This window comes from Gouania willdenowi, chromosome 3 (genome assembly GCF_900634775.1).
Source record: "Gouania willdenowi chromosome 3, fGouWil2.1, whole genome shotgun sequence".
Classification (NCBI taxonomy): domain Eukaryota; kingdom Metazoa; phylum Chordata; class Actinopteri; order Blenniiformes; family Gobiesocidae; genus Gouania; species Gouania willdenowi.
In genome coordinates this window covers 22032653-22046879 of record NC_041046.1, presented here as the reverse complement: position 1 = coordinate 22046879, position 14227 = coordinate 22032653, and the positions used below count along the sequence as shown (strand labels likewise).

Genomic DNA, 14227 nt, shown 5'->3' with positions numbered 1-14227 from the left:
ATTAGCAGAGCTTCTGCTTTACTACGACCAAGCTGAGGAATTGGATGAAGGATATTTGGCAGGGGAATCAACAAAAATGGACAAAAAAAAATAACTGGAGTTTACCCTCACAAACTGTTAAACAATATCTTTTTAGTAATTTCAATAAAGCCAACAGTGAAAACAACATTACAGTATTTGTGATTATTTGAGGCATCACTGCTCTAATTTCTTTGTTACATTATTGTTGAATATCCATTACATTGACTACTTACAATATGTTTCTGTGGTGGAAGAAAATTCTAAGTTAACTAACTGTATACATTCATAACCCTGTTCTGGGCCCAAAAGTGTTTCCATGTCTGTTCTGAGTCTGTTCTGTTGGACTAACATTAATCTCCATCATTACAGATGAAAGATTAAACCTTAATATGAATGTGATGAGAGAATCACCAAAGTCATTTGGATACCTTTCTTGGGGACCATGAATCTGTTAAAAATTGCATGCCAACCTATTCAGCTCAGCAGTCAATTGAAATTCCTGTCACACTGCCTGCTACAACACTGTTATCCTTAATGGCAAACCACAATGAGGACTAAAATATGCAGTGGAAAAATCCATCTTGATAATCAATTGAAATCTCAATATGTCCACTGTGTTTCCTTTAACTCTTGTTAAACTCATCTCAAACCTCCTCCTCCATAAATGTAGGTAGATAAATTCTGTATCTGAGTAAGGTAAACTAAAGCTGTAATTACCAGTAAGCTATTATACTTAATAAGGTAAAATCTATTTGTTCTCATGAGTCATTAGGTTTGGTCTATTCAGGTTTTCTCACAGGAACTAAACTGCTGAGCTGTTTTCACAACAGTTGGTCATAAATTGAGCTGTGCAACATTGAATAAAATACTAATGGTTCCTATGGGACTATTAGGTACAGTAAGAGATGGAAAGGTACAGGCAGTAGTAGTAGAGAAAACTGAGAGGAATATGACAGGTGCATGTAGCAATAATTATACAGCAACGACATAGCACTGGTTCTGTGATTGTTCTATCAACGTACAGCTTGAATCAGTGGGAGAAACATTTCATATGCCACTCTCACACTACTCCTTTACACGACAACAGTTACATCTCTGTCTGCAGTAAGAAAGAGGGAAATTAAGCTTCATTCGTCTTCATTAGGAGACAAACACCTTTTTCCCAGCATCCACACCTCTACATTTGTCTCTCTTAAAGTCCTTCATTGGTTCAAACACATAATTCCAAACACAAGCCTTCATTTTTAGATCTTTATGAAACAAACGGTGCACTGTGTTCACGTGGTTTTATAATTGTGTATGTGTACAGTTAGTAAATGGACCTAAATTATGGAGCCTGGTGCTTTTATCACCTATCGAGCATTTACTGGTATAAAGTGCACACGCACATGCACACACACACAACTAACTGTAACCATGGTATTAATAATAAGCCTACACTAGCGCTGGGCAATTTTGTCTAAAATAAAAAATCTCAGATTTTTGAAAGAAAAATTTGAGTTTCGATTTCATTTTTTTTTTTCAATGCACTTAAAAAATACTGCAGACATCCGATGTTATGTCAAAAATGCAACTTTATTGCTGCAATTGTCCTCAAGAGTTAAAATGCATAGAACAATCCCAAATTACAAAGTAAATGAGGGTCTGTCATTGAACAATTTCAAGCTTTAACCCAGGTTTAAGCAAAACTGCAACAGCAACTTCAAATTAGCTTAAATTTTGCACATACATATTGTATAACATATAACATTACAATTAAAAAAATGAAAAACTCTTCCCCTAGCATCTCAGCATAGTGCGAAACCCACAAGGACGGAACGCAAAAAAGTCAGAAAAACTGGTGGGAAAAAATATATATATTATTTTTTAATTTAAAAAACATATTTTGTTTTTTTTCAAACTTTTTAACTACAAATTCAATAAATCAATTAAATCGATTTTTGCCCAGCCCTAGCCTACACAAAACACAGGTATGAACACAAACACAACACGTTAAGTGGCTTAGCCAGCTCAATAGATGATGAGCTGAACTTATGATTGGTACACAACTACCTACTCTAGCACTTCAATGATGGTTGCCCAAATTAATGGGAGTTAGTGTAGAGTATTTCAGAAAGAATGTAATAAAAGAGTTTGTGATGAGAAAAAAACAAAATTATTTTAATGCTAAGCGTTTAAAACCAAAAGGAATGAGCCCACACACATATCACCCTATTGCATTGAACAGACTGTGTGCTGCATTATTAGTTGAAAAAAGACAACCGCGATGGACCAAACTACTGTTCCAGAAAGCCTGCACGGGTTTGCTGATGGCTGCAGTTACATTAATGGGCGTCATGTCACTATAAAGGCTTGTTTTTTGATCCTGCCCTATGCTCCTTTAAATGTGCTGGTCCAACGCAATGAACATATCTGTATCTGTAAGTCCACACAGTTCCAAAATGTGCATCACACCCATATACATAAAGCCTGTCTTAAAAACCAAAATATTCTTGAAAGTTTCACCTCTGATAGAAATGTAAATCTGAGAGAGGGAGTGAGGTACCTGTATGCTCTTGGGTTAGATTGCAGAGATACTGGTCTAGCATTGTACTGTAAATGAATTGTCCATTATTTTTAATGGACAATTCAGCTGGATTCAAAGTGTTACTTACTTTGCTTCACAGATGATCATATTAATAATGTAAATCACAAGTGGCTTAGTGGTTTTATAACATTCTGACCTTTGCTGCAAGGAAACATATTTTGTCTTTTTGGATTGATGTTGCTCTTTGAAATATAAAGTCATGGCTTTATATAATCAATGACTGTATCCCAAGTGAACTGATTACATGTATGTTTCACTCAAGGACAGATGTGGGATTAAAGAAAGGTAAAAAAAAAGGTTAAAGATTAAAAAGATTATAAAGAAGAAAAAAACACTATTAGGATGGACGTGAAAGTCAAGTAATCAAACCCTCTGCATCTTTTTCAGCAGATGGCTTTAGTTTAGTTTAGGTTCAGAGCATTGCATGTTTGTAGTAATGATATTTATTTTGTGAAAACAATTTTGAAGGATTGCTATTTTTCTAATAATAATAAAAAAAAGTTCCAGATCCACTTACAATGGAACATGCAACCATAATGTGGAGCAGTATTTTAGCCTCTTTCCCACCACTGATTGGTTAGATTAGTCAGGTTTTCATCTACATGGAGCAAAAGGAAGTTATACTGTGGCCCAATTTATAGTTCCAAAATAAATGATTATCAAGAAATCCTGATTTCATGGTGTGGTACTTGGAGGGTCCTGCTGTACAGCACTATAGAGAAGTTATAATGGGACCACTTTGTTTCCACTAACAATGCTTCTATTCTTTGTCAGCACACTGCGAGAGCAAAATTATGATCGTTAAAAACATAAAATGAGGTGGTTGTCATCTTTCAGACTGTTGATCCAGCAGGATTATGATTGTAGTTCTGTTGGGAGGCTGGTATTTATTTTTTAGCGCTTTCCCTTAGTGTAATGCGTGTGTCAGCGTAACTAGATCTTTTGAGCTCACACTAGCTATTAAAACTACCTTCTGCAATATTTGGGAGAGTTGTTTCAAATAAATGAGACGCATTTTCCCAAATGCATACACATTTAAACTGGGAATACCTATTTGGATCCCTCTTATTCTTCTTTCTTTCAATCCACAATTTTTCTTTTTTGCTGAAAAGCAGAAAAGGTATTTCCCATTTGGCTTCCTTTCAATCATCCACCTATGAAAGCTCCCTGGATGCTACAGTAGAACATCCAACTGTCATCCTGTTTTGTAAGAAGCAAACCAGTTTTTCCATCATGAGCAAAAAAAAAAAAAACAAATCCCACAGCAAAAACATAATGAGGTTTTGTGATAACTCAGCAATGTCCCTGAATGCACACTTTGTAAAGAATCATGACATATTGTTATTAAAATGCCAGCTGCTGCACCCTCTAATTGTCATCTGTTCTAAATCTCTTCATCACCCTTTTCTACTTCACGGCAGTCTTCCCTCATCTCTACCTCCTATTTCCATTTTTTGATCATCTCTCCTCTCATCATCTCCTCCTCTTCTTCTCTCTTCACCTCCCTTTCCTCCAATGAGGATGATTTATTACCACGTTTCTCTTTTGCTGCTGAAACACCATTAATGTCAATGTCACAGCATTCGAAACACTAAGACACACACGCACACGTACACACGCACACACACAGCTAATTAAAATGTTATGAGCCTATTAGCTGGCTTTTATAATTTGTCATAGGTCTCACACGTATTCTTCAGGACAAGGCTATCTCCAACTAGTAATAGGTCAGAGCGACAAAATGAAAGAAAAAAACCCAGAAATACAAGACAAAGTGCAGCTAGGTGTTACATTTGAATGTCACTAGTTGCTGAATGGTGCAAGGTGCAAATAAATCAGGAAATTAAATCAATTTTGAGTGCATACAGAGATTGATTAGAGCTCAGATATTATAGCTGCTGGAGACAAAGAAAATAATAAGATAAAGTCATAGTGTGGGCCTCATAGCTCAATATATCTAAGATCATTTACTCGACTTACACTTTTTGATCATATAAAGCACACTGAATGGCCTTTTGTGCGAGATAAGCTATACAAACACATTTGCCTTGCATTGCCTAAAACAGTTGTTCCCAAACCTTTTGTGCCCAAGGTACACCAAAGGACAAGTAAAAATCTGAAGCCACACCTGTTGTGCGAAATAGCCTTTATAACATGTGTTATCACTGTAAATCTGTAAATCTATCTGTATCTGTAAATGTGCATAATTATTTACTACTGCCAAATTAAATGTGACAAAGACAACTATATTACTCATTAAATATTTATTAACAAAATATTTAAAAAAAAAAATTGTGAAATGAGTGCATACAAAGCAGCACATTTAAAAAAATTACTATTATTATTTGGAGTAGTTGTATGGTTGTCACAAAATTGTTTGAGAGCCACTGGCTTAAAAGGTTAGTTTTCATCCCCGCTGTAAACAGTCCGTTTGTTGATATTTTCTTTAAAGTTTTGCACATGGCATTGTGGGACGTGGAGTCCTGTAAACTGATACATAGAAGTGTTCTTCCTTCATTCTTACCGTGATTTCTTGTGTTTGCCCCCCAAAAAATGTGTCTAGTGAATTACTTACCTTCTTGTCTGAAGAAGAAACACAAGAAATCATGGTAAGAATGAAGAAAGAAAAACTGTTCTCAGCATCCATCTACATTACTCCAGTCCACAATGGGATGCACAAAATCTTTTCAACAATGTCAACAAATTATTTAAGGTGAAATAGAAAACAAACTTTCGAGCAGCAGTTTTCAACCTCTTACATCTTTTTTGAGCCAATAATCTTCGATTTATTGATGTATTAGGCCAACACTATGGATTTATCTGAACTTTTTTATTGCCTCTAAAAGCTTTAAATGCATAAAGCATGCAGTGTAATCTCTATGCAAGCGCAAGTAGAAAACATGGTGCTGCATTTGAACTGACAGATCATTGTTGGCTCCAACGAAACAGACCAACTCACATCAGTAGGACTTGTCTAAATTAGGTGGATTAAATTAGATTAAATAGCTTTACTTTACCTACGTAATATACATGATGAACCCAAATCTCAAATTTAGTTGAGTCACAGTGGGTAAATGTAACGCTGGTATACATTAATTGAGCAATTAAGGACATTAAAGGCTTAGTGAGCCAACTGGGATGTAAAGAATTAACATCTTAGCCATAATGCTACTGTCCCACAAATCACCTAGTAATGTAAGCTTTATAATGGATGTAACTACAGAATGTAAGACAAAATAAAGACAAGACGGAGAAAAAAAAATATATATATATTTGTGTCCATTTAGCAAGACAAAAATATTGAATAGTATTGTAATTTTCCTCTTCCTGTACCTAATTCCAGTCGGGGGCTGAATAAGAATGCACAGACAAATGGGCAAGAGCAAGAGAAGTATATGAATATGAAAGTGTGAGCGAGACTGAGAAATAATAACCAGAAAGTATTGAATGAAGCATAGTGTGTGTGTGTGTGTGTGTGTGTGTGTGTGTGTGTGTGTGTGTGTGTGTGTGTGTGTGTGTGTGTGTGTGTGTGTGTGTGTGTGTGTGTGTGTAAGAGAGAGACAGGGACAAAGAGAGAAATACAAGGGGTTCCAGGGCTATGTGACATAAAGTCCCCTGAGCCCTAATTATCACTGAATGAATTATTACATCTGCACAACACACTCACACACATTTCCACACACACACACCCCTAGAGTCTCCCCTCTCCATGTCTCCCTTCATACACCTCTGGACTGTTGTTCACCTCAGGCAGTTTCTCCTTCCCACCATCCTCTTCCTGTCTCATCCTAAAGCATTTTCTTTTATCTTTATCCTTACCATTAGAGTCACGGCACATCATGCCTTAATCCAAGATATTTTGTGTACATCTCGTGTTTATTATATAGACAGAATTAAAATTTAAAGACCAGCATCCCTAAATTAAATGTGAAATGTTGAGCTATTGCTCCATTCTTAGTATTTTAACAATTTTTATTTGGTTTCAAGGAAAAATGCTTTACATTTGCAATATTATCCAAAAGTAGGCCCAGTTTTAAACAAAAGGTGTTTGATGTTAATCATGACCAAGCATGCTTGAACACGTAGCTTACCTGAAATGGATAGAGTGTGACTCCACCATTGGTTCGGTTCAGGTGCTGAGGTGTTGATCTGTTTCCATTGCTGCTGTTATTCCCAGGGCTCCCAACACCAATCACTGGTTGCTGGTGAGCAGCAGATGCTTTTCCTGAACTTGGGGAGCCATTTCTCTTGTCCACACCACCTCCAAGGCCCAGAGAGCTAGGTTTGGACCCCAACCTGTGTCCTGAACCTTGGGGTTGTAGGTTCAGGGGAGCAGAGCTTGTTGTTTGGCCACCCGAGGGACTCCCATGACTGTTTAAAGGTCCATGGTTTGGACTGGGTGTTGGAGTCTGGCTGGGGCTTGGAGAGGGTGAGCGAGTGGATGGGTGAGGAACATGTGAAACAGTAGAAGTTGAGGAAGTGGAGGAGGAAGGAAAAAAAAGTGGGGGCCAGTCACGTGAAACAGTACATCCTGGTATCCCTGAAGCTCCCAGTGGACCTGGAGTGCTATACTGTCCAATCAAGGAAGGTGGAGAAGAAGGAGGGGACAAATCCCACTGGTCGAGGGTCAGGACCATGCGCACAGCTTCTTGTTTGAGCTGAGTTAGGTGGGTTGCACAGACGTCACACCGACTGTCGTGCTCGTTCCACGCTCGCCGAGAACTGTTGGGTACCTGAAGCTTATCGTGAAGAAGGAGGGAGAACGAAGGGTCCTAGAAGGAAAGACAGAAGAGACGTATGAGCATGTACATAGGTATTACAGTAACATAGCGATTACAATCAGAATATTTAAACAAGTATTATATTTATATTTAAGTATGAATAGAATAATTCCGAGTCTGTAGTGAACATGAAGTGAACATGAAGCAAAAACACATCCCACACATTTGCAAATGCTGATTTGAATGTACAAAGAGCACAAATTGAGTGCAATGCAAGTATCATTTGCAAGTCTGTGGTCAGAATTTATACAGTATGTGTTTGTGCATTAATGTATCCTTGCACATGTGTAGACTTGCTTGCACAAAGATGCACAGATAGTTTTATGTCTTTGATAATGTATCTTTTTTATTACTTTCCAGTCCCTGCTGACACAGAAGGACAGACTGTTTGTGCCATATTGCTCAGAACTGTTATTTACTGTTAAAAAAAACTGTTTGTTTTTGTTTGGTTAGTGTTTTCAACTGTTTCATATGTTGTTGTTTTGTTGTATTAACATATTTAATAAAACTGTAACTTAACTCAGAAAGAATAAGCCTTTTCACACTCTGGAAATGCGCATGTGTGACCTGGGGGGTCATAGGTCGAGAAGGATATAAACCTAAACCAGCTCGTTCACTCTGTGGATAATTCCAACCTAACAGTGTTTGTAATGTTATTCCAGAGATTGTTAGTGTTTTAATAGTGATTATATTATTAATATTACACATATTCAGACTCGAGGAGGTGTCCAGGGTTTACCGCTGATGACGATTTCGGCCGATCCGAGCAGCAGTGTGGAAGCGAGGGGAATGCCCTCGCTTCCACCCCTGGTGAATGAAAATACCAACTACCTGGGTCTCCAGCGGGCGGATTCTGACTCTACCCGGGAATGATGCACATATCTGAGCACTTTTATAAAACCGATGGGAGAAGCCGTATCAAAGCAACAGACCACCTCTGCTTCCACACTTCTCTCCCACACTTTTAACTTTTGATTTTTATGTATTTTCTGTATTTACTTTATTGCTGTTGGTTTCTTTTTTGACTTGTGTCGTTGTTATAACAACTGTAAAGTGTCTTTTGAGTTTTTGAAAAGTGCTTATAAATAAAATGTATCATGATTATTGATTGTGAAAAGGAAAGTATGAGTTCTCACTTTGAAAAGGTAAATTTACGAGGTACATCATTCATTAACCAGGTCTATGATAATTTTTTTATTAAGCTATTATTTTAATTCAGTTTATAAATTTGAAGGAAGTGCACAAGATGGACACTAAACAGGCCAATAAGTGAACTGCAGTAACGCCATCAGTTGAAACAGTTTGAAAAGTCAGGAAAAAACAGAATTATCAGCTCGTGTGCAGCATTAGCTTCAGCTTCAACTCGGTCTTTCTGCCTTGGAGACCGATACGACGCCGTTTCAAGGAATCAACGCTCCAGCAGGAGAAATAGTCTAAATCTCTGTCAGACTCGCTTCCTACACCATCAGCCATGGCAAGTTTATCCCTCTTGACCTTTGACCTAATGCGGTAGTACTGAGATTGTGAAAAGGCTTATTGCCAGTTCTCACAAGGATAGTGAAGCACTCTTGATGTTAAGGTGCTATTTTGACATTGATGCTTCAAATGTGCCAAAATGGATTTGAAGCATATTAGTTAGAGCAGAGTTTCTCTCTGAATGTGCAACAAATTTTAAATGGCTAAAATCTCAAGGGTCAGTAACATAAGTGGCTGAAAAATCCAAAAGAACTCATTATATTGTCCCTCCATTTACAGGTTACCACACCTAATTGAACTCAGTTGAGATTAAATGAGAGTCAAGCAACCCCTAAATCCAAAAGTGCATGTATCTGTGTATGAGAACCTTTGTCCAATTTGCCTTGGCAGTCATCTGTAAATACACAGAACGTTGTGAATGGGGCATGTCGGGTACGGGTTATGTGCTTAATGTGTGTGAATGCTTTCCAGACTAATTGGAGCTACTTTAACTGAGCCAAGCCTTCTAAATCCTCTGACAAGAGTCTGGCTCTGTGTACCAGAGTTAACAAGTAAGAAACATACACATACACACACACGGATATATATTTTTAAATCAGAATTTTGTCACTGAATGCTATAATTCTTATGAATAAGTAAGTAAGTAATCTTTATTTATATAGCTCCTTTCAGAGACAGAGGTCACAAAGTGCTTTACATATCAGCTCATTCACACTCACATTCACACACCAATGGGTCAGAGCTGCAATACAAGGCGCGAGTCAACCACTGGGAGCAATATTGGGTTTAGTGTCTTGCCCAAGGACACTTCAACACATAGACTGGTGTCACGGTCTGAGTTTACCTCCGTACTGAGATTATAACACTAACCTAAACCCTAACCCCAACCCCAACCCCAACCCTAACATAATCCAAAACAAATAAAATACGTGTCACTTTGAAAACAAAAATAAACAAAAATTAATTATTCTTTTTTTTTTTTTTTATAGCAAAAACTCATTTTCCGGTAGTGCGCATGTGCATGCATGCACATATACAATGTCAGTACAATGCGCGCTCAGTACATGACACCGGTATAGACCGGGATTGATCAGAGGACTGTGATCTTTTAGTCAGTTTAAATATAGGTGAGCCCATGTGTGCTTTCTCTTCACACCACTGTTACCACTGATGACTTTCCTGTAACACATTGTGTAATTATCTGACAATGATTTTTGGAAATGTTCCCATCTTCAGTGCAGTTTAGTAGGAAAATGTAATGTTTATGCTTCATCCTGGGGACAATAAAAGCCATTTCATTAAAATACGTATTCTTCTCCTTCATACATTCAGGAACACACGTTCATGTCAGCCGTTGTTTTACACACCTCATCAGCAAACGAGCAGTGAATGTGCAATATAAATCAAAATGATGTCCAGGCACTCTTTGCTTAATGACATTTAGTCAATAAATGACTTATGAAGCTACAAGTTTAGTATGCCTGAGTGGGTATATATGGCCGATCAATGGGTGTGTGATGGACATCTCAGAGTGGATTGATAATCAGACATTAAGACAGAAAGTGCAGCTGACTGACAAACGTGTTTAAACACAACCACATTGGGTTTAGTAACAGGCAGTTGCTCTAACCAGTCTTATAAACATGTGTGTATCATTAATAGGCTGTGCAAGAGCAAAAAGTAAAGAAAAAAACTCAACATAGAGCAACTTTTCATTAATGGTAAAAGGCAACATCTCAGCTTGAGAGCTACTTTCTTCACCTCGTCAACAAACCACAAAACCACACATATTCATACACATACACCACTGAATCTCAAGCATTGGTGAGCTTGTGAGTGGCGTGTGTTCAATATGTTCGTTATATAATGTAACAAGGAACCCTTTATCTACAAACACACATTTCCTCCGTCCAGGTTTTTTGTGCACATTTGGCCAAGTGACGATGTACAACTGTACAATAACATGAGTGTTTAATCTCTCCTCTTATAAATGCCACATGCAGACAGACACACAAGCCACTGATGCAGCAGCAGTTAGGTGCATTCATTGAGGTTCTCGGGGTTTAGACCCAGATCTACCACTCTGACCAAAGCATTGATGGTGAGTGTGTCAGCCCAGATGTAGCGCTGACCAGATGTGTGATGTGCGCCATGATGGCACGAGTGTCCTGCCTGAGCGCACAACATAGCACTACACTGGACACAGCTCTGACCTTCTGTGCCATGATCAGTAGCTCATATTTGTGTGCTGCAGACGGCTATTTTTTTGTTGCTGCAGTAACTCAAGATCAATGTCACCAAAAGGACAGTTTCTGGCCTTTGCCAGGGGGCCTGTTTTGTGCAGATTTGAGAATTTTAATGGACGGACATTAAAATTATTGCTTATAAAGCCTAAATCAATAATAAATAAAATAAATAAGTGTTTATAGTTAAGAGAGAACTGCACTGGCTGCTCACCTCTCGTTCAAAGGCTTCAAATTTTATTTGGCGATTTCGCACACTCAGTTGTGAGTTGGCAACCCTGTCTGCATGTGCACCTATTTGAGATCTTAGTAGATGATCTCCTTTAGGTTTTTGAAGGGCTGAAAGAAGAGGGAATTAGAAATGAAACTACTGGTAATTGTTTTTCCAAAACAAAAATGAATAAATAAGCAAAAAAATAACGTGAAAAATCACACAGCTTTCAGTTTTATTTTTACAGTTGGTGTAAACCTAGTTTCTCATTAACATGCTTTCTTGTTGTCAGACAAACCAAATACATGAAAAATGACTGACAAGAAAGTTTTAGAATAACAGAACAGGATAGTTGTAGATAAAAATGTTCTCATATTTCCGGCTCTTCGCCTTCCTCTTCATTCCTTTATAAAATCTATCCATTTCTCAAAGGCTCCACTATCACCTTAGACCTAATCAGTATTCTGGGGGTGACTCAATCAGTCTCTGCACTGCAGAGTGTGATTCATGTCCCTCTACAAGGTTAGACAAACAGTCTGAGCAGCACATGTGCAGTGATAGGCTGAGAAGCAACACAGAGATGAAGATGGTCCATGCTAACTAAACTTAGCAGCTCTGACAATCAGGCAGAAGAGGAGTGGTTGAAAATAGGGGTGTCCCGATCCGATATCGATATCGCATATTGGTCCGAAATTTGCCTGAAAACGAATATCGGATTCAATTTTTTTTTTTTTTCACCCCCAATTCCTTTTTTATTTATTTTATTCAATTGTAGACTACTGTAGATATTATGTTAAAGGTTAAAATATATGTAACCAATTGGTTACCATAATAAATGGGTCAGTTTTTCTATTGTTCTCTGTTTGAGTAACATCACTTGATCAAACCTTTTTTAACATTCCACACAAAATAAGTCATTATTAATTTTTTATTAAAGAAAAAAAAAGTATGTATGATTCATGCTGATATCGGATTAATAGCAGTATCGGCCAATACGCAAGGCTGCAACGTCGGTATCATATCGGAAATGAAAAAGTTGTATCGTTACATCCCGAGTTGAAAATATCCAATCCTGAAGGTGCAGAGGAAGATGTTATTTGAGGCAGCTAAAAACACCTGCCTTTAGTATAGTATAGTATACGAGCCTGCAGGATGTAAAGGACTCTGAAAATTGAGCTGTCAATAAAATACAATATTATTTTATAAAGGGCTAAAACTTAAACGCTCCTTTAACAATCCTGAAGTGCCTCTAATATTAAACTCCTGGTTCTCTAAAACTTTTACACTTTATTTAGCAGCAGGTTGTGGTGAAACACTGCTAGTTAAAAACTGTTGGTCATTTTTGTATATACTAGTTTGGGAGTGTGTGTGACTAATAAATAAGTTAAGCAACAAAAGGTAATTTTATGGATATTGCACAAACAGAAGACCTACGACACACACGCACACACACCAGGAGCAGCAGCAGCAGCAAAAACATATTCAAGTAAAAGTGATACATTTTGACCGTGTTGGTGGTTCATTATCTGGACATTGTTATCGTGATGGAGAATGATACTGTGTGTCTCCCTGTGAGTGTGAATGATTGAGTCAGCTGTCTGACACAAGGTCACCACCACGCAGGTAATAAATGGCATCCTGCGCATCAATGGGCACATAATATATAGGACAAATGTTACAGTGAGTGAGGTCAACCACAGGTCTCCCACTCAAGATCCCTCACCCTCCACCCCCTGAACAACTTTACCGATAAAGGTAGTGAAGTCATTTCTGTGGTAAATCAGTTTAAAGGCAACAGTTTAAAATGTCTTTATTAATTCAGTTTATTCAATTTTTTTTATTTTGTTAACTAATTCAATTTGTAGTTCCCTAAATTATGAAATCCTAATCCTCACATTTGGTTGTTTTTCGTATAAAGTTATTAAACTATTTTATTCACCTGCATGTGACTGTTTTTAATGTTAACTAACAAAAATAATAGGAAGAATAGCAAATTTTTTTTTATCTCTCGGCTTTTAAACCAGTATGAGACTCTTGTTTCAGTGCCCTGTGGTTTGTCTTTATTCACTGTTGTTCTTAATAATGACATCAGTTTTTTGTTTTTGTTTTACTTAGTTTATTTTATTGTTTTGCTGTTGTTTGTATTTATTGTGTACAGCACTTTGTGCCAGCATTAAAGGGCTCGATAAATAAAGTTAAGTTGAGTTGAGAATATAAATTGTAATGTAGTATGATAAAGAAATGCATCATACTGATGAAAAACATTCTTGAGATTCATTTTAAATCCTTTAACTAAATATGGTGAGGACACATGCAGGGCAAGCAGAGCATTTCATCTGTGGGCATGATTTCTGAGAAAGCACATTTGTTCTTTCTTTGTTGCTTCTCTGTGACAAATAACTTCAGGCTGCAGACAGGTTTCTCGTCTCTTGCCCATTTATTACCTGCATCCTCCCCCTCTCCCTCTCCCTATGTGCTCCTTCCCTCCCTGAAGTATTTCTCTTTTAATCACCATTTTAATTGGTCATTCGTTCACACAGCCCAATAATGGGTGTAGCAGTAAGAATGGGAAGGATACAACTGTAATACATCATGTAAAGCTCCACATAAACCCACACAGTGTGCACGCTATCAGAAAACACACACTTCTGTACACGTACACACAGTGTCCTGTGATGTTGAAATGCTACATTCATACCAAAGAAAAACACATTATGATATTTATGTTGCCATGGTAATACAAAAATGAATTAGCATAAACAACTAACTAAGCAGGGGGGGGGGGGGGGGGGGGTTGCTGTAAGCTGCATCGCTCGAGTCTTTTCACAATACATCAGTTAATCATGCTGCACACAATGCTTCATCTGTGTTTATATCTAATTCAAACATATAATAGTACGCCATAACA

General features: G+C 37.6%; 1 protein-coding gene across 2 annotated transcripts in view; it reads right to left on the bottom strand.

Moving 5' to 3' along the window:
- The window catches only part of kif26ba (kinesin family member 26Ba), a 111136-nt gene that overhangs the window by 72348 nt on the left and 24561 nt on the right, over window positions 1-14227 (bottom strand). For both annotated transcript variants that reach the window (XM_028434550.1, XM_028434557.1), the window contains one exon: window positions 6700-7380. In XM_028434550.1, coding sequence (XP_028290351.1) covers window positions 6700-7380 — 681 coding nt within the window. The remainder of the gene's footprint in view (window positions 1-6699; window positions 7381-14227) is intronic.